The 20,426-nt window shown below is 42.4% G+C and overlaps 3 protein-coding genes and 1 long non-coding RNA gene across 5 annotated transcripts; 1 reads left to right on the forward strand and 3 right to left on the reverse strand.

Annotated features, from left to right (window-relative positions):
* Positions 1-609: 609 nt before the first annotated feature.
* Positions 610-1,596, reverse strand: LOC108164180. Its single transcript, XM_017299798.2, has 5 exons — positions 1,487-1,596; positions 1,225-1,435; positions 1,087-1,168; positions 902-1,015; positions 610-814 (listed from the first exon to the last, which is right to left on the reverse strand). The coding sequence occupies exons 1-5, from the start codon at positions 1,504-1,506 to the stop codon at positions 666-668; spliced, it is 576 nt and encodes a 191-aa protein (XP_017155287.1). The 5' UTR covers positions 1,507-1,596; the 3' UTR covers positions 610-665.
* A 4,975-nt stretch (positions 1,597-6,571) lies between these two features.
* Positions 6,572-7,807, reverse strand: LOC108164183 (beta-1,3-galactosyltransferase 5-like). The gene has a single exon (XM_033393827.1). The coding sequence runs from the start codon at positions 7,615-7,617 to the stop codon at positions 6,625-6,627; it is 993 nt and encodes a 330-aa protein (XP_033249718.1). The 5' UTR covers positions 7,618-7,807; the 3' UTR covers positions 6,572-6,624.
* Positions 7,808-16,733: 8,926 nt separating this feature from the next.
* LOC108161603 lies at positions 16,734-17,600 on the forward strand. The gene is made up of 3 exons (XR_001775483.2): positions 16,734-17,065; positions 17,158-17,355; positions 17,425-17,600. It is a non-coding gene; the product is annotated as an uncharacterized LOC108161603 (long non-coding RNA).
* A 414-nt stretch (positions 17,601-18,014) lies between these two features.
* Positions 18,015-19,457, reverse strand: LOC108161483. Of its 2 annotated transcripts, XM_017295753.2 has the most exons (4): positions 19,031-19,426; positions 18,712-18,978; positions 18,454-18,653; positions 18,015-18,400 (listed from the first exon to the last, which is right to left on the reverse strand). In XM_017295753.2, exons 1-4 carry the CDS (start codon positions 19,322-19,324, stop codon positions 18,130-18,132), a joined length of 1,032 nt encoding a protein of 343 aa, XP_017151242.2. In that variant the 5' UTR covers positions 19,325-19,426; the 3' UTR covers positions 18,015-18,129. The 2 variants fall into 2 exon arrangements, with proteins under 2 accessions (XP_017151242.2, XP_017151243.2); XM_017295754.2 differs by lacking the exon at positions 18,015-18,400 and having other exon boundaries at positions 18,520-18,636; positions 19,031-19,457.
* Positions 19,458-20,426: the final 969 nt, after the last annotated feature.

Here is a 20,426-nt window from a genome sequence, read left to right on the forward strand (position 1 = left end):
TGCTGTTAACATACTGCCTGCAGAGACTGTCTGTGATACATCTCTCCCCCCAGTTGGCAGGCCATAAAAAAGCTGTGCATAGACTCAACGCCAGCGCGTCGATGCTGCTGGCAACCCCTAAATGACTTGACTACCAGCCATCGACCACTTCACTTCGCTTCGTTGCTTCAATCCCTCTGCTTCTGCTCCTCGGCTCCTCTGCTCCTCTGCCACTTTATTCAATTTTCCAAAGCGAGCGCACAGATGTATCCCCCCATCCTGTAGCCACCCATCCACCTACAATGTGCTCACGAGGCTAATGCCCTTTTATGGCTTTGGAGTGTGCCGCGTCAGCAAAAGCAAACTTGCAGCAGCAGCCAGCGTCCTAGCCAGCGCACGAACAAGACCATTAGATGCGGCACATTCAGTACACAGCTCCATCCTCGACTCTGCTTCGTGGGGCTGCAGCTCATTATACGAGCACACCATCCCCTGAGCGCTGAAACCACTGAGACTTGTCTCTAAATATGTTTCACATTTGCATCATCCTCATCATCGTCATGGGAGTCTGTGGCCTGAGGGTGCCACACCATTGAAATCAACTCCAAGTGTTATACAAAATCAGTGTCATTGGTTTTGCTAAACAATTTTTCTGCTTTCAGGTTGCTTTATTGCATTTCAATTGATTATGCAACAAAGTTTGTACAGGTTGCACGATCGGGTTGAACACGCACCACCACATTTTCGGATATATTATTGATCCTGAGGACTTCCAAAGCATTTTTATAGATGGTTGGACTGGGGCTCTTACTTCGGGTCCATACCCGAAAGACCACTGGAATATGCATATATTTTTGATTTAGGAAACTTTGACCAACGCATGTCAACGATAAAATAACTTTTAACTTGAATTAGTACTCACTGATAAATGCATCGTCACTTTGGTCGCATCTGTAAATGATTAGATAGCTGATATTATCCGTAGAAAGCACATGCTGTTCCTTAGGGGTTCGGGCAACGATACGGGGCAAATCGTCTATTGGATAGAATGGAAATGCATACTCATACAAGTCAGGCGATGGCGAATTCAATCAACGAACATAATACCTTCGACACACTTGTTCTTCTCGCTGCGCCGACGGTCTCCAAAGGGCGGTGTTAAGCCAATCAGAAACCAGTTTCCATTGAGCTAAGGGAAATATAGAGAGCTATAAGGCTGCTATTTTGAACTGTTAAAATCCTCACCCTATGCTCTTCGATTGCTGATATGTTTCTACGCATCAAACTGGGACATTCCGTTACCTTTAGCATGGGCAGTAGTTCATTGTGTACCATATCAAACATCTGATTGTAACGCCTTATATAGGGGGTATTCGCTGGCGAATGTTCGCGGCTTCCATGACCGTTCACCAAATGCAATGAATAAAGTCCCAGGCAAACCAGCAGCGATAATATACTGAAAAGGTACCCTGAGTATCTGCTGATGTGGTTAGGTTTTTTTACTTACATTGCTAGACACTTTCGCATGTTCTTTACTGTAAAGCAGTCCCGGTTATGAGCTTATTTTGAGTTGGTGCTTGTAATGGGATTTTTAATGGTTTTCTACCATTAAGCGGTACGATTATGGTTGGCATTAGACACACTACTTTCTGGGGACTGCTGTATCCAATTGAATATTAGGAGGGTGTATACCAATCAACATATTATTTGACTCCCATTTGAGTACAGTTCTTCCATATCAATAGGTTTTGTACCTCCACAAATGGTTCCATATAGGTGTTCCTCCATTATCGGAACAGAGTTTCTTTCCATTTCATTCCACTGATATCGGTTACTTAGGGCATTGTTCTTTCCCATTGTACCTTAAAAAAAAGAAATCGTGTTATTTGTTATTACTGAACAATATATTATTTAATTAAAGTTGTAATTCATTTTTCATTTCAATGAGTTTTATTCCTCCACAAATGTTTCCATATCAATGTTCCTTTTTGTTACTGCTTCCACTAGCTGAACAGTGTTTCTTTCCATTTCATCATTTCATTCCACTGATGTATCTAATAGACTCTACACACTGAGCCCATCCCGGGGGGAACTGTGGGATTTTTTGACAGATGTGAAACCCCGGATTACACTGGCACCATCCACCATCCCACTGTTTCTTTAAAAAACAACTTCTTTTTTTTAGTCAATCAACATATTATTTGATTAAAGTTGTAATACAATTCTTCCGTTTCGATAAGTTTTTTCCTCCAAAAATGTTAACATATTTATGTTCCTTTTTTATTATTTTATCTATTACCAGAACAGGGTTTCATTCCACTCCTGTCACTGGCTTAAAGCACTGTTCTTTCCCATTGTTCCTTTAAAACTAAAAAAAATCATATTATTTTTCAGTATTTTACCAATAAACATGTTATTTGATTAAAGTTGTAATAAAATTCTTCCATTTCAATAAGTTTTATTTCTCCAAAAATGTTTCCATATCGATGTTCCTTTTCTGTTATTATTCTGTTATTTTTATTGTACTTTCTTCATTTCACTCCATTTTTCTCACTGACTGAGTGAGTTCTTCTTTTCCTTTGTTTACAAATTATAAATTTCAGTAATGTTTTGAGTAAAAATCCACCTGTTAACTTTCTTATAATTGTTACATTTTAATCTTCTGTTTCTTTATTATAAGTAGATGTTTTTTCGACTTGTTTTCAATTTCATAACCGCCTAATTTATATCATGTTCAACCAATTTGTAAATCTAAAACCTTCAGTAATACCTCTAAAAAAGCATTTAAAGCAAACTTGTTAACGACTTCTAATTGAAATATGTACATAATTTTTAATGGAAAGTGCGAGTCGTTGAAGAATCTCATCGAAACCAAACTGGATTTCGAGTCTGCGTCTACATATGTCCACGTTGGACAGCCCCTAAGCCCACATAAATACTGCCTTATGTACGAGTTGTATGTTCGCTTGGTTTCTGTGTAGAACCTTAGCAAGTGTCGTAAAAAAGAAACACACACAGCACTGAAATTGCCCAAGCACTCTGCCCATATATGTGCGACTGACTGCCAGTCAAAATTAACATTTCAGTCACACAATGACCTTCACCTAGAAGTCATCAAAGCGTACCCAAGCGGCGGCCCAGCCCCAGCCCCAGCCCCAGCCCGGGCTCGGTCGGAAACCAAAACCAAAAAACCAAAGCCAAAACCAACTTGGTTCAACTTGACGACCAAAAATACTCGTATATAAAGCAAAGCCAATCCAAAAACCAGACAAAGCCGGAGCAGATCCAATGATGGCCAGCCTTTTGCTCAGTCGGTCGCGTAATTTTGCTTTTGGACCTACTTGATTAGCACGCTCTGAGCCATGTTTAAACGTGGGCTGTTTAACCAAACGGCAGCCACTACACCAGACCCGACCAGACCCGAACAGAATTCGACTAAAGACCCCACTAAAGACTTTGAGGCAAAAAAGAAACGTGCGAGTACGTGCCGCTGATTAGTAAAACAAACAAATTAAATTGGTTTCTGTTTTTGCTCTCTTTGGGGGTAAGAGCTAGACAAAAGAGAGACCCACTTGTAAAGAGTTTCAAGAGAATTATGACAGAGCTCAACAAAGAGAAACCCAAGTCAATGGGTTTTATTTTACGTCTTTACTCGTTTGGTATCCGTTTTGTTCGGTTTCCAGAGTTGGAAACCATTCATGGAACACATGTGCAAATATTTAATTATTTGCTTACAATACAAGAATTTTCTTTCTTATTTTGGCACTAATCAAAAGGGTAGCAAACTTCGATTGGCAAGGGGATCTACAAGTTGTTCTAACAATTTCAATTGGGTTCTGCACAGAGCTAAAAAAAAACATAGATACTACGTAGACGACCTCAAATATTTGCTTGGGCAAAAGCAGCCTTGAAAATTGGCAGTTCTAACGTTAATCAACAGTTTTAAGATTTCAATTCATAATCAGCAAATCCGAAAACATCTTTTGTTCTAGCAAGAAGAAAGTTGACAAATAAAAAATATTTTGATGGCAACTTTCTTTTCAACAAAGGTTTTGGAAGCACTTTCATACTTGAATATTAGATATTTATCTTTAAGGGAGGCATTTTTTAGTTACTGGGAAGCCTCTCCCCCCCCATTGGGAGAAAACCATTTGCCTAAAACGTAACCCAGATCTGACAGATGGACGTTTTCTCCATCTTTATAGGCTTGTTCTCTTAGCCAATGCCCATTGTTAAAAGATTAACTCTTTGGACCATCAAGGTCCACTTGAGATTGCTTTGATCTCCAGCAAGTTGGGGCGGCTACTGGTCTTGGCTTGGCACCTGTTGCTCATTGAAATGAGAATTCAAATGAATATTTATATAAGAATTGTTGGCTACCATGGGACTGGTACTGGTACTGGTACTGCGACTGGGATTCGATTGCATTGTGATGAGGAGGCAAGCGGCTGGCGCATTCTTGGCTTTATGGCATGTGGCATGGCATGGCATGGCATGGCATGGCATGGCCCGAGAGGAGGCATAGGAGGGAGGGTCTGCCAGCAAATCAATATGCAGGTCGCGGCTTTGACTCAATTCTTATTTTGTGCCAGACGTCATTATAAACCGCAGCAGTTTTTGGGGCGGAGGGGAATTTAACTTGGGCTAAGCCCATTACTGGGCAACACCAGGCTGTCCCGCGGCCGATGCTATGGCTGCATTGTTCTCCATGGCGTTCTTAACGAGCGCAGCATGCAAAACAAGGCCCAAGACGCCATTTGGCCAACAGAGAGAGAATCGCAGAATCGCGTTTTTTTTATGGTCGATGCGCTCTGTGCATGATAATCGGGCTGCTTGGACGCCCACCCAATCCCCCAACGGGGTGACTCTGTCTCTGAGGGGTTCTGGTGTGCCGGTACTGCTCCCTGTTACTGGATGATTGTGCGCACGCGTTCATAATCAAAGAGTCTGGCCCCCCTCCCCCCCCCACCCCCCCCCCCTCCCCCACCCCGGCCCTGGGCCGCCTCGCCACTGGCATTTTATGATGGATGGAGCGTTGGCAAGTGATTCGCCTTGACGTTGATGCCCCATCAAGGAAAATTATTGCGTGCGCGCAATTAAAACTAAAATAAAGTTGCAAAAATATGAATCCAAAAATTTGCACGAGTACTTACTTATATCTGGACAATGCTTGAATCCCTTTCAGCTGGTTGAGTCATGTGTCAAAACTCCAAACTGATTTATACTTCCATGCCGCTGTTTGTCACTTCTCAAATGGGGGATCCGAAAGGCAAAAGTCTACATCTTACAAGAGGCGATGCACCGTCCAGTGGCCCGTGGGAGAGCAGGAGAAGCCCTCCTCCCGCCCAACCGACCGAGGTGCGCTGCCGCATGACACCTTCCTAATAAACTGTTGGTTTAACCCATCTATTCTATACTTTTAAAAGTTGTAGAGCAACAATTTTCCATCAATTGAATTGAACTTTTTCCCGGCAAACACTTTCCCATTTACTCGTACCTTTCTCTTGCCATTTCAATTATAGTTGGATTAAATGCTTTCAAAGATATTCAAGTGTTTAAATTGGCTTTTGTGCTTAAATATCGTTTTATTTAACCATTTCGATTGAGTGATTTAATCCCACCATGTTTTGTTTCAAGCATTAAAGCCCACATGTTGGAATCGGATTTTATGCTGCAATTTTTACAACTGCTGAAACAATTTTTTGTATCTTGTATCTTCCTTTTGCCGGATAGTCGAGCAATCAAGCGTTAACTTTTCAGGTCGTATTTTTTATTATTTTGTGTGAATTATTTATGTGTGTGTGTGTGTGTGCATGAGTCAGGTATTGAAAAAATGTTTCTTTTATTTTGAGAGCGGAAGCGGGTGTCGTTCCGCGAAGAACCCCCCCGGACTCTGGCGCTTAACAGCGACATTGTTGACATATCTGGACACTTGGATCGTATCGTCTCGCATCGCGATATTGTTGGCAGTTCCATTCCGTGTTGGGCCTTTCTGCCTGTGAATTGGTGTTTATTTGCCGGATTCCCTTTTGAATTTATGGCCAGGCTCGCAGAGAGCATCGTTAGGGGCTGGCTGACTGACAAACAAGCCTGAAATGCTGTCAGCGATATGGGCAAAGCTTGTCGGGCATCCCATACATACATATGTATGTGAAAGGAACGTTCCATTCCGCCAAAGTGTCAAACATAATTTATTTAGAGAATTATATTAGTTTTGGTTCGAGGGCGTGGTGTTCTAGCAATGGTAGAACGACACGTTTTTGAATTAATAATCCACAGGAATGGATATAATGGAAGCTGAATAAAGCATGGTTTTAATGGGTATTCCTATTATTTCTATAAACTCCCAATGCTCCAAGAGAGATGGTAGATAGTCAGCTCTTATAAGGGATAATCTTTCTTTGAGTACATGCCACCTTGAGTAAATGAAAACCACCCTTAATTGCTAAGCCTAGCTGGGAGAGAGAAGGAAAGCAAGCGAGAGGGTACAGTCAGCACCGTCTGATAACTTTTTTCCTGTTATTTTAGTAGATAGAAGACTTTAAGATCTAGTCGTCTATGAAGTCGGCCTATTTTCCTATCCTATCCCTTTTGAAATGGGAAACACGTCCTTCTAGCAGTTATTTAATATATTTTTCAAACACTTTACATGTTTTCGCCTGCTTCTGCATCTACCAAAACCTCCTTACACTTGATTGTCGGGTCCAGCAACATCCTCCAAAGCTCGTACTGTTCCTGGGGCTCGATCATGTCGATGCTGATCGCGTTGCGGATGATGCACGGAAATAAAATGATGCGGATGTTGCGAAAGCTGTCGGCCTGCACTCTACTAATATTCAGGCTCTCGGCCACAACGCCCGTGATGAAGACATCCTCCCGTTCCATATAAATCGTATTGAGCGATTGCAGGTACAACTCATGGACAATGTCTCCAGTGAGGAGGTAGGCTCCTCCTGTGGCATACGATAGGAACTCGTTGCCCATATCGCCATATCGATGGGGCGTCATCTTCTCAACCAAGCGACCATAGATCGTACGATTATCCTTGTGCCGGTCTATAAAGTTCAGTAGTTTGGGGACATTGATGGACATGTCGTCCTCGGTCTTAAGGATGTATTCGACACGGGGACAGTGCGTGTCTGTCCATTCCAGCAAAGAGATCGTCTTCAGAGTGAGATTGATGTGAGAGTCTATGAAGTGGCCACGTATCATATCGCCATAAAGATAGTTCTCCTGGTTGAGTGCCTCGTTAAGCTTCGCATTTGTGGTGCTTCCGAGGACAAAGGCCATGCCGACATCTCGCCTGCTTCCGTAGTGCATCCAGGTGTGTCTGATGGCCATTCTCGCCATCAAATTGGACTCTGCCGAGGTGATCAGAATGAGCAGCTTCGGATACGATCCCCAGTGTTTGCATATCTGATGCTTATCAATCCCATCGTTGAGATGGCCGGGCTCATAGAGTTTTGCTGTAAGTACTGGATGGTCATGGAATGGGGAGGTACCCCTTGATGTTTGTAAGCTGCTCCTGGCACTCAACGTGCTCTCAATGGTTACGGGTTTGCGGGACTTTTTCCGTTTGCGTGGCCTCTTCTTGGATTTGGTTTGGTATTCAATAAGTTTTCTCCGCAATATTTTCATGATATCGGAGCCAACCGAAACGGCCTGAAATGCTCTCAGCTCAATGTTTTTACTCGCTCCTTGGGGAAAAGATTAGGCAGATGATTTGGTATTGGTATTCGCAATAGTCCAATATGAAAGTCTTTGTTTAAAGGTTTAATATGAATCGTCAAGACCCATTTGCGGATCATACAAAGCCAATTGGACTCTTTTGTTTGAGTTATACAGAAATGGCTGTGATGATGACTTACCAGTGCGTTGACGTTTTCTAATGTAACTGCCATGATTGTGGCTGCTGCTGTTGAGTTTTCCTGATAGCGAAAGATTAGGGGCCGTCGGAGAGCCTCTAACGGAAGGCCTTTGTTTCTGTGGCCTGATCTTTGCCGCCGGAAACGAGACGTACATAATGGTAGTGAGTATAACAGCACTTAAGACCACAAAGAACTTCAATATTTTGCTGTTTAGATCATCCATGTCACAATGCGATCAAATGTGAAGTTTCCAACCAGTTGGAACGTTTCCGTCAAGGCACACTTTGCTCTGCACTAAGATACCCGGAACTCAGTTTATAGTTCTTTATATCTTTATGAGAAGAGTACAATATCTCTCTAAAGTCAGCTGGTTAAAGTATCTTGAGATGATTGGATGGTAGGAGGGAGGGATACACAGGAGTCGGTTTTCCTTGAATATATCCCGGACATGAAAACCGTTCTTTTGCTCCTAAGACACAGAAACGGGATAGAAATCGAGCGAGGTGGAAGAGTCATTCCTTCGTGCTAATATTTCTACCGTAAGGGATTTATAGAAGCTAATATCTATATTTAAGATTAAAGATTCACGGTTTTCTGCATATTAAAAATTGTGGATAACACAAAATGGTAGAGGCTATTGAAGCTGATAAAGAATATATACACTGCTCGTCAATAGGTTAGACGCACCCAATCTTGCATTAAAATTTGAATTATAACTTTTTATTTTTTAAAAGTTGATAGGCAAAAACCTTGGTTATTTAATGATTCTTCAAGTATGTCATTCGAGGAAAATAGAGAAATTTAGCAAAATTATGGTTTTTAAACAGTTTTTTAATGCCGTGTTAAATAAGGTACTTTTTTTTTTGGTCACTAGAATAGACGCACTAAAACTAATTAATTTTTTGAAGGAAAAGTAACTTATGTTAATATTTAATTTTTAGATATTGTAAATCTTAGATTTATTAGCTACTATACCTACTATACTTTATACCCTGGAAAACTAATAATTTCAAATCATTTTTAAGCAATTGTTAACAATTTGATTTTATGTAGATAATCTGTAGAATTTTATGTAGAATAATCTAGGATTTTGCAATTCCACCCTCTAACCAAAGCCTTTAAAAAAATAAAAAGAATACGAATAGAAATATAACAAAAATGTGAGACGAAAAAGGCTCGAAATACGACTCGAAAATGAATCGGAACTTACTCCCTACAATCCGTAGAATATCCAGTAACGTTGAACTGATTGTTTGATTTATAGATATTCAGTTGTCTTTTGTTTTTACCGATGCTACAGTATTGTTTCTATTTCTATTATTCAAGTCTAAAGTGATTGAGATGCCAGAGAACCCTTTTTCCCAGAAATCAATTCCATCATAAAATCCCCCCAAAACAACAATATCCAGAAACTTAAACACATATCTACAAGCAATCAAATTATAGAGAAGCATTTTGAGACAAGTCTGGGGCACTTTGTGTAGTCAATATTTCATGTATTATTATCGATTATACGTATACCCCCGCAAGTGCACACGGACAAAGGCAGTGGCACAATCGTAACATATTCTGGCCCGGCCTGGCCACTAAAGATGAATATCTGACAAAACATATTGCGGCAGTAACAATATTTTGGTTTTTCAGGCCAAACTTCACGGAATCACCGACTGGCTGACTGGCTGACTGACAGACTGACAGACAGACTGACTGACTGACATCAAAAGGCTGGATGGAGAATATATGTACTCGTACATGGAGGCTGTTTATCGGACAGACATCAGAGAGCAGGCCTTAGTTTCGCCAGAGGCCCGCGGGGCAAGCACGCGTTCTCCAAATATTTATGAGCCGCAAAACACAGGAAGGTACGGGATGGTATGGTATGGTATGGAATGGATTGCGGAGGGGGTTGGAGCGGGAGTCTTTTTGGGAAGTGATTTACCGACTGAGCTTCAAGTAGCCGAAGCAGCTGTCAATCAGCCGGCAATCAGCCTCCACTTTGAGCCTATAAAAACGTCTGCAGTTTAGCGGTAAAGCAAAATCAAAAAAGTAAAAGTGGCTTACGGTACTCGTTAAACAATCCAACAACAAGAATTTCATCCATACAATATCATCATCAGGCCACAGCAGCCCCAGTGCCGCACCCAATATACGAGTACAATACCAAAAAATAAATCTGAAATCTGAAATGGAGACGCGTCCGACTTCAGGATTGAGTGTACAAAGACAATTAGTGACCTCAAAAACGTTTTGCAGCTAAAGATTTTTGTTTTATTTTTATATTTTTATGAGTGATATTGCGTACCAGCCCAAAAAAAAAAGAAATGCTGTCTGCTGCATTTAGTTAATGAGATCTTAAACATTGGCGGATTGGGCTGGATTTTCACTTCAACGGGCTTCAAAACGTGATCGGCCGCAGCCTCAAAATGTTTTGGATCCACCCTTTTATACCCGGTATTCCTGGGGTTCCGAGGTATATAATATATAGATTTATGCAACAGGGGAAAAGGGTGTCCTTACAACCATTTTCAACGCATCTATATATATATCTATATATCTATACATCTATAGAAGGTTCCCATGCAGGTTGCAGTTTATTGTGAAATTTTTTTAAGGCTACCTTCAATCTATGAAAATTTACAAAAAGCGCTAGTCTGCAGAAAAGTCAAGACTCTGATCGAAAAAAAATTAATCCCTTCTAAAATATAAATATTTCAAATAATCTAAATCATTTTTAGGCCATTTCGATATTTCCCTTTCAAACCAAGAAACCAAAAATCTGTCAACAGGGTATTCCACAGTCCAAATCCTCGATTGTTAGGATTCATACTTATTTTTAGGTGTGGTTTTTGGGCTCCTTTCTGGGTTCCCCGAAGAATGGTCATCGAAATTGTGTATTGGTCACGCTGACAATTTCTACCTGGCCGCAAAATATTTGTATATTTTTTTATTTTGCAGACCTTCAGCGAGGCCTAACGCAAATAAAATCTCCAAACAAATTGATGTCTTTTTTTTTTGGGGGGTTTCTGTTTTGTTTTTTTTGTCGTTTTTTGAGTAACACGAAACGAAACTGTCAATTGATGTCTTCGGCGCCGGACGAGGCGGCTTTTGGTATTTCCTTGGAATTATCTTAATGTGAAATCTTGAACTATGTTTGGGGCATGGTCACAAGGGCCAGAGCCAGAGACAGACTCGGACTCGGACTCGGACCCGGACCAGGCCAATCCTAAGACAATTTTTAATGGATTTCGGTCTTGACATGACATGTCCGAAATGTCTTAAGGCGCATTTAATTGCAAAGTTTTGTAACATCTCCGGAGGGTGAGCCAGCCAGCCAGCACACCCATACGTGTCCAATCTATAACTAAAAATCCAACATTTTCCACCACAAATACTTAAAGCCACTTTGGGTTCTTATCTTTCCTTGAACTCCCCCTTCTGTGAGAGGTAAAACCCTTTTGGTATCTCTCTGCGATTACACATAATTTTCATGTTAATGGCGGTTCGCAAATGCCAAGGTACGATAACAAACAACAAAAAGGAATGAATAAAATGAAACGAAGAGAAAAGAAAAGAAAATAGGAACGAAACGGAACATATGCGCACTGACGTGTGCAGCAAAGCGGAAATCTAACCGACATACCAAACCGAAAAACACACATAGAAGTGGAACCTAATGGAACATTGTGCCAACTGGGCCTCTGCGACTTTTAAATACTCTGCGAAGGATATATTTTGTAGCAAAAAATACAGTAGTAGACTTTAAATAGGAAAGGTGTTCCTTTCAATGGTTTCATTTGTGCCAAAGACATGTCTCTGGCCCAATTCCCTTATTTTATATACTTATGTGTGCCTACATCGTATACATTTTATGTTTTCCCCTCGTTTTATTAGTTTACACACATCGGGGATAAGGAAGCAATACATCGCAATCTCCGTGTCTCCATTCCAGCCACAACAAAGTTGAAAAGCTTTAAAACCGTGCCAGATTATATAGCCGGACTAAGACTCATGACAAAACCCATAATATCCCTGCACGAGGCTATAAAAAAAGGGAAGAGCAAATGAAATGGCCGACGGCCCAGTGTCTGGCAAGGAGTTTTGGGACGACTACTCCTCAGGCTCAGGCTCAGGCTCAGGCTCAGGTGTGTGTGTGGTGCGGAGGCCTACACAGACCAAAGGGACTGACATTTGTTTTTTTTTCTCCATCTGTAGATACATATATATTTTTACAACGCTCGGAAACGGATGCGGATACGGATGCGGATGTCTACCATAAACGAGCTCATTAGTAGGCACAATGTGCCGTGGCTAATGTGCTTCAGAGCACATTCCACACCGGCATTCCATGGCGATGGACTACTTAAAGTTTAACTTTTATTTTTGTTGGCCACAAGGAAATTGGGCAAGCGCCCGGCATTAAAGCCAACTTTACAGCAGTTTTAAAGTCGTAAACACCCAATGAAATTTTAATGATGCCGGTACAGGTTGCGGCCACGCCCCCAACACATAAAATAATAAAAATGCAGAAACGGACATCACGATTCTCGAAGCCCGTTTAAAGGTGAAGCGAAACGGGCAAGGAGGGAATGTTTGAGGAGTTCCTTCTTCGTTTGATATAGGAATAAGCACATATGTATATTGATTGTATAATACCCACTCGTATAATAAAACCACAGAATCAGCCACCACGAATCTCGTATCCTGTTTAAAGTTGAAAAATCCTCTGTTTATTGATTTTCCTTGTGGTTCTTTTCTTTTGATTTTCGACAGTTTAATGCTCCATTGAATGTTCCTGCCAGTAGGAAATGTAGATGCCCCCCACGGGATGTCCATGTTTATGCCTCACTGACTCTCTCCCTCTCTCTCTGTCTCTGTGCCTGTGGAGGATGCACATGAGCATCCTTTGCCTACTTGTACACACGATTGGCAACTTTGTTTGGCAATAGTGTGTCTCCGGTCTGCCTCTTTTCCAGCAGGGATTGCCACTTTTCTCTATTTCTCTCTCGTCTGATGCTTGAAATGTCAATTGCGCTTATTAAGGGAAAAGTTCACTGCGCCCTAAGTGAGATTGGGTTTTAGAGATGGAACGTGATTGCATGGGTAAAGAATGTGTGATTGTAGAGGATATCTTTGGGATCTCCATTACTGTCGATAGTTTCGATATCAAACACACGACTCACGCAACCATCGCTAATTAACGAGGATAGATTGTGGAGTGGCTGGCGAACTGGAGCTGTCGCCAAGTGGGAACAAAACTGAAAAACATGCCGCCACTTGGCAGAGGTGTTTTCCAAAGTTCTTCAAGAGTGTTGCTGTGTGTGTGGTTTTCGCCTAAGCTCCTTTCGATAGGCCAAATGCTGACACTGCAGCCAAGATGTTTGCTTGTCTACTAATGACAGCATATACTCGTACTCGTACTCGTACTCGCACAGCAGACTCTTGTTTGTCTGCGCAGAGTTAATTCCTTCTGGCCAAAAGCATTTAGGCAATCAAATTAGTCTAAGCCCAAGGCTTAAAGCCAACTAATAGACATGGACAAAAGCACAGACGCAGACAGAGGAACCGGAGACAGCTGGGCTAAAAGTCGCATCAATTTGGACCAGCTCCTTGGGGCTCTCCCCCTCTCTCTCTCTCTATCTCAGAATGAGTTATCTGCTCGAGCAACTGGCTACTGGGGGGGACTCCAGTGATTGAGAGCTGGCAATCTAACTGGTAGCCAAGAAGTCAAGTAAATCAGGTAAAATATGTCGCACCATTTATTTGGTAAATGCAAATTACAGCAAAAGGTATTCTGCAGTTTAATTAAAAAGTTAGCCTGCTGGGAGAAGTAAATTTAATTACGAATCCCAGCCCTACAGTTGAAAAGGTAAATGCAGAATTATGAATCCTACAGCTTGAGAGGTAATTACAGCGGAGAAAACTTTGAATTTAAATATGAAATTCTTTAAACTTTAAAACGACAGCAAACTTCAATCCGTACTGTGTTTCACATAGAGTTTGGGAATACAGTTTGAATTTCAAATGAAGCTAAAGGCAATAGAAAGGCAAACCAGTGAATGTCATACTGTTCTTAGCAATCATTGCGTCAGGTCACTTACGATCTTGCGGTAATTCAAGCACACGCTCCTAAGTAAATGGGAAAGAAGAAAGAGAGTCAGAGCGAACAGTCTTGCATCTTCCCTTTTGCGCTTTGTTCTTAAGAGAGCGCCAACGTGCAGTTCTTATGCGCGGCGTGCGAGAAGGGCATGGGAGAGACAGCACAGCCTCTCTTAAGCAAAGATGCTCTTGATTACGTGCGATAAAACAAAAAATCAAACTACAATAACTTTCTTTGTGTAACTTACAGCATTCCTTTGATTTGTTTGTGTACTTTCCAGGTGCTGCAGCAACGTTCCTATAAAATCATTTCATCATTTAACAAATCATTTAACAAAAACAAAAAAACTCACGCTCTCTTTTACGGTTCAGTTGTTGTTCACTGTCGCCATGTCACACATTTCCTCGATTTTTCTTCTGAACAAAACAAAAACAAAAAAATTACTAAACTAATAACACTCCTAATAAACTGTAAACTATCGGGTTACGCACTGGGTACTCCTCGGCACCTCGTAAACAAAATTCGATTTTATCACAAACTTCCGCAGAATTTCCACATATGTATTTATATTCCGCGACATGTATAAGTGACTCACGCTTGCGCTCGACTGATGAGCTGATCTTCTCCCCCTCCCGCTCTAGGCTAGGCCTAGGCCAGGCGAATTTTTTTTTATTTGCGGTAGTTGGGCGAGGAGCATAAATCCCTCGTTGCGAGCAGATGTCCTAGTAACAGGGAAATTTCTTGTTGCGAGCTTTCGTAGAAGGGATATTAGCGACGCTGAGCAACTTACAAATTGAAATTGTAAAGTGCCAATTTTGGCACTTTTAATTTACTTTCTTCAACAAAAAAACAATTTTTTGTTGCTGCATTCTGCTGATGCAAAAAAAAATGCACTCCTTCGTTCTCCTTTGACTTAAATTTGAGTAACTTATAAGGGAGAAGAATATCCCTTCTTGGTACTTTTCCATAATCTTCCCTTTGTGGATCCCAGTATTTACACCTATTTGTATATGCTACAACTTCAAACCACTTTAGATTATTTATGTTCAGTATTATATTTACGAATTTGCGACGGAATCAAATCAACAGGATATGGAATTGGTTGGACCAGAAGTGATTCACTTAATTGACGGTAATTTTCCAAACTTAAATTTTAATCAAAAAAAATTTCAATTTTCAAATAAATGCAATTACTTTTCTATGAATTTAAATTGCTGGCGATAAATACAAAATACTTTTAAACCGATTATTTGCATACAATTTTGCGCATTTTGCGTTCCAAAATTGTCACTTTCAATCGGTCGCATCTACGATTCCAAAATTTGTTTGTTTCTGTATGCAAATATGTTTTTTTGATAAATGTGTTTGCTCCTTTTGTGATTTGCATTGCATAAATATGCAAAAATCTATTGTACGCTTTATTTCAGCAAAATGTTGTTTGGCATCTCTTAAATCAAACGGTTTTTATAGCATTTTGTGGTATTTAATAATATGAATTTTATATACGGGTTCAGTGACCGATTGACTTTTTTTTTTGTGTTTAAATAAGTTTTGTGGTTCGGCGGCGGTTAAATGTCAAAGTGGAAGTTTCGAATAGATGCAAAGCAAACACATTTTGTAGAGTAAACTTTGCCCGTGCCCCTCCCTCTCGTCTCTGGTGCCACCCGTCTGCCGTTTGAAGCGTTCCACATGGCGGATGATTAATCAGCAAGCACAAGCGACTAATGCACTTAGCGAACAGGGCTATGACATTAAAACTTAAGTGTTGCCCGCACTTAATTTAAAATGCATGTTAAAATGCCATTAAGTTCAAGCAGGAAGTGCCAATACCAGGGCTACTACTGTTCTCGATGATGTACTGACCTGGTCCCGGGGGCCACTCGTCCGGGGGCATTCCGGGCACGCGTTTGTTGAACTCTGGCGATGGCGGATAGGGGACATCGGGACAAAGGCAATTGCAGGAGTGGCATCATCACCATATCATACGCATGCAGCCAAGCGTTGCATATAAATTGCCAAAAATTATGAAAATTTGATGCCTTAACAGGTAGCACTAATTATAGGGTTCACAGCTCATCTGACTAATTACGAAATTGTTGTTTCTTTTTTGTTGTTTGGTATTTCTCGGTTTTTATACGCTTTCCAGGGGGACTTCCTGTGCACATTAGAGGATATGCAAATTTTCGGTCTCTTTCGGTACCTCTCTTTACCAATAATCATCCAAATCATATGTGTATTTCATATGCCTCTAATTTATCCCCAACAATCAACAAAAAATCTATTTAAAATGCCATCCGATTAGAAAAATTCATATATTTTAGAAATTTTTAAGTGCAACTCTCTGTCATCCCATACTAACACTCTTTCCTGCTTCGAAAACTTCTTGTTAATTCAGACCGATGGAGAAGGGAGTTTTGGGTTAAGAAGATGTAATGCCGGTAATCGATTTCTAATGCGGTATGGCCATTGGATTTCAAGGGTATTTCAAATTCGTTTAGCTTTTGGGGTCCTCTTTCCATATGGCATTGCATTTGTCATCCAGATGGGCTTTGTTTTTGAACCCACCGCAGCCCACCGGACACAGCACTCCACCCAGCGGACACATCTGTCCCCGCCGCCGGACGTCGTGCACCAGAGAACAGAACCCATAAACAACTCAATATATACGTCCAAACAATTAAAAAACATCTTTAAATACAGAACAACAGCAGCGGCTCGGCTTGAACTGTCTGCGATTTGTACGATAAAAACGGGAGCAAAGGCAGTCAGTGAAATTCGTTTCAAGTTATCAGATAAGGCAGGAGTGCACGTACGAAAATAACCTGTCGACGGCCTGTCAATGTAAATGAAATATTTCATAAATATAACTCACAAGGAGGCCCTGGAACAGCTGTTGGGGATAGCTGAAATCAGAAATATGTTGGCACTTCAGGCTCCAGGCTTCTGGAATTTCTATGAATATTGATCATTGCAGAAGAGAATCTCTGTGTGGGCTGCCTTGGTGGGGCTCTGAATCTCGATTTTTACCCACATAGAAGTCATGATCGACACGAGAAACCTCTTGGAACATCTTCAGTTTGTGCTCGTGATCCAGGAGGAGCTATTCGTCCCTTAGATCCAGGTGAGATGTGCCTCTTGACCTGGTCCTTGGCGCGGGGCCGCAAATTGGTGAGACCTGCCATCCTTTTTTTATCTTTTATTATTTATCTCTAGACCTTCTCGCTCCACCTCGATCGTAACTCCATCATGATCTTCAATGCGGCTGCAGCCTTGACCTGGTTCTTGGCGAGGGGCGACAATAAAAGCAACAACAGCCGCAAATTGCAGAGACGTCTTTGGCCAGGGGCTGCATGCAACACGCAGCCACAGGCAGCAGCAGGGGCAGCCACCACCTCCCGTCCGAGCAGCACCGTAAGACCGAACCGGTTTGCCAGTTTTTCCCACTGCTCAATTATGTGCTCTTTTGTGTACCCTATGCAGAGCGTATGATGCTTGCAACGCAGAGTCCTCCATGGTCCCTCATGACGGTCATCTGAGTGCCACACGAGTTCCAGAGAAGCGGCAAGGCAGCGAATACTGGGATCCTCTTCTGTAACCTTCTATACGGCCTTTAGACAAATTCTATTTTTGTATCGGAGTAAAAGAACTGCATGTTATACACGATTCATCTACAAGGGTATCAAATGCGTCGGTCCTTGTCTCTGCTGTCGCTTAACTCGTGTGCCGCCTGTGGCGCTCACGCAATACGCAACAGCAGCTTGTGGGCGTGGAGTTGCACGTTAACTTAAATAGGTTTTTTTTTTTCTACCAGCTCTCTTTCCCACTCCCTACTGGCTTTCCCCTCTGTTCTGTTTGGCTTTTGACGGTCAACAGGTTGGTGCGTATCTGCTGTGTGTGGGCGTGGCTGTAAGTAAATAAATCGAACAGGTCCACCGGTCCCCTATTCAGCAGTAGTTCTCGAAAGGAAGTCGCCAATGGTTAGAGAGTCGGTGGCAGAGGGCACCGGAATGAAGGGTGTCCCAGTGGAACGTTTTGTTGCAGAGAAAAAACCCTGAAGAAGGCATCTTTGGTGTTAGATCTTTCGATTTATGTTGGGAATTTTTGGGCCCGTTCGTCTACCGGAAGGATCAAATAGTAAAATATTACATGACAATTTCGTTTGTCCACCGTTCAATGAGCGGCTCATTAGTCCACCTTTGCCAGCTGCATGACAATAATGCTTCTGCTATCCGAGCATCTTAGCTTGCTAGACATCTCGAGGCGCACACTGAACGCCGAGTTGGGTGGCATGTGTATGGGATCCCTCAGATCGAGCTCTCCGGCAATGGCCTTCTGCAGCAGAAGAATGCAGTTTTTCGGGGCTAGGACACTGAACATCAAGATCAAGCGAAGGTTTCGCCTTCCGTTCATATTCAGGCCGTACTGAAGGGTACGTCTGCCGACGGTTTTGATGCACCTGCGGCAACGGCAGTCGGTGAATGCGCAAAATTTAGCATTTGAGTGACTTACACAAAATTTCTATCCAGCTGGTCATGCAGAAGCATCTCCGTAATGAGACCCACGATATGGATGTGCTGATTGAGGCCCTGAAGGCTGGGTTTACCCCTAAGGTGGTCCATTACGCCAAGAAATATGCCATCTACCTCGACCTTTAGCTGCCAGTGCAAGAGTTTCGTGTCAGAACTGAGGATCCTAAAGAAACGAAATTGCTGAAAAAAGCTGAAATTCGAGGGAGACCTTTTTGAATTGATCCACAGATGTACCCACTCTCAGGAGATTGAGTAGAGTCATCGTTAGAAGGAGACGGCGATGCTGTACTTGATTCCTGGCAGCTGCTGGTGCACTGCCTTTCCTGAGGCTGACCAAGGGCCCCTCCAGACTGAGCAGAAACTTGCAAAGGAATCTCTTCAAGTGGACGTTCATGGTGCTCATCTTAGTGGATGCAGATATCCGGGCATGGAGGGCCGCCAAGTTATATCCAAACTGTGGCCCATAGCCGCACCGGATGAAGTACTCTGTGGCCTCTGCCAGCACCTGTCAAAGATTGCACCATCTCAAAGTTTGTACTCTCTTAACACCCACCTACCTTCAACACGGCTCTAACGACGGGCTCGCGGAAGCCCTCCTGGGGCTGCTGCCGATGGGAATGCACGAAGCACCGGTGGCAGTGCATTATGTGGTCGGTGTACAGTTCCCTCAGACTCTGCGATGTCCTTATAAGGTTTTGAGGGAGGGCAACCTTGGAGACGATGCGCAGCAGCAGCTCCCGCGGCAGGCTCATCAGCTGGCGAGGAGCTTCCTCCAGCTGAACACGGGAACATTTGGCATTTGGCTCCAAGGAGTTGGATCCATGCCCACGCTTCCGATTCGGAGTGGACATTTTTGTATGTGTGTGGAAGTTGTGCGTCAATTTTAACAATAATTTTAATATTCGATGCGAGCGTTTCAAGGATCTGATAGCCTACACACGCCTACATTATACCAAATTGAGCTCAGATTTCGATTAAGATCGGCAAAAAGGAGAAGAACCAAAAGTACACACAACCCGAGAGGAAGCTGCTGCTCGGGCAGTGAACCTGGAAGATGTCCCCTGGAAGAATTTTTGACACATGAAGAGGCAGATTGGTCCAGCAACGTCTCCTGCTGCTCACTAGGTTTTCTCTTGAGCCACTGGCAGAGCTCTGGGAGAGCTGCGGCTCTACTTCATGGACTCTCCGATTACGATCCAGACAATGCCGGGTTTGAACGCCGAAAGGAAACAGAAGAACCTCAGTCTGGAAGGGGATATCGGAAGAAGCTCTATTAAAAAATCAAGGAAAAAAGAAGGAACCGCACTAAAGCTTACCATAGAGTAATGCTCCTATCAACCTCCAATTCCCACCAGTTGGAATACAAGTTCCAAAGGTTAAGGCATCGACTTGATGGCACAGAAATCCATAGACTACGGAAGTGTGGATGCTGTTCAAAAATACTATATGTACTTATAATAATATCCTCCATGAGCGTATTCAAACGAACTCATAGAAATTACAGAGTCTTACGTTGCCCGTGGGCTGTGGAGGTTCGTTTCTGTTTTTTTTCGCTGAAAACCCCTTTGTTTAATTAACTGCCTAAGCTTTACTGCTAGCCGCCGGCTGTTGCTGCGGTGGCTTGCAACCAACACCGCAGCCCCAGTCCCAGCCCCAGCCCCAGTCCCAGCCCCTACTTTGGGGGCGCAACATGTTGGTGTCGGGGTGTTGTAGGGTTGGTTTTTGTATGGCGCCTGCGGCCGCTTTGAAAAGGCTTTTGGGGTTTGAATTGTGCTCTCTTTTCGCTTTTAATGGTCGTCCCCGGCCATGAAAGGGTCCTTCAATTAGAAATGTAACTGCACAGCAAGTGTGGCTTAAACGAGACTCCCCCTTGGTCTTCTCTTGTTTCCCTTATCGCTGGTTAATTTTACCCTACAAAATGCAAATTAAATTTTAATTATGCGCCCTTTTTCT

Source organism: Drosophila miranda, chromosome 4 (genome assembly GCF_003369915.1).
Source record: "Drosophila miranda strain MSH22 chromosome 4, D.miranda_PacBio2.1, whole genome shotgun sequence".
NCBI classification, from domain to species: Eukaryota; Metazoa; Arthropoda; class Insecta; order Diptera; family Drosophilidae; genus Drosophila; species Drosophila miranda.

What these genes read in the sequence shown, in the direction of transcription:
- LOC108164180 (XM_017299798.2), bottom strand. Translation starts at nt 1,506, where the DNA reads ATGCGAAAGTGTCTAGCAAT. An exon ending in ATGCGAAAGTGTCTAGCAAT is followed by an intron (nt 1,436 to 1,486) that starts GTAAGTAAAAAA and finishes GTACCTTTTCAG; the next exon opens with TATATTATCGCTGCTGGTTT. An exon ending in CAGCAATCGAAGAGCATAGG is followed by an intron (nt 1,169 to 1,224) that starts GTGAGGATTTTA and finishes TATTTCCCTTAG; the next exon opens with CTCAATGGAAACTGGTTTCT.
- LOC108161483 (XM_017295753.2), bottom strand. Translation starts at nt 19,324, where the DNA reads ATGTCCACTCCGAATCGGAAGCGTGGGCATGGATCCAACTCCTTGGAG. An exon ending in TCGTTAGAGCCGTGTTGAAG is followed by an intron (nt 18,979 to 19,030) that starts GTAGGTGGGTGT and finishes AATCTTTGACAG; the next exon opens with GTGCTGGCAGAGGCCACAGA. An exon ending in CAGCTGGATAGAAATTTTGT is followed by an intron (nt 18,401 to 18,453) that starts GTAAGTCACTCA and finishes CCGTTGCCGCAG; the next exon opens with GTGCATCAAAACCGTCGGCA.
- LOC108164183 (XM_033393827.1), bottom strand. Translation starts at nt 7,617, where the DNA reads ATGAAAATATTGCGGAGAAAACTTATTGAATACCAAACCAAATCCAAG.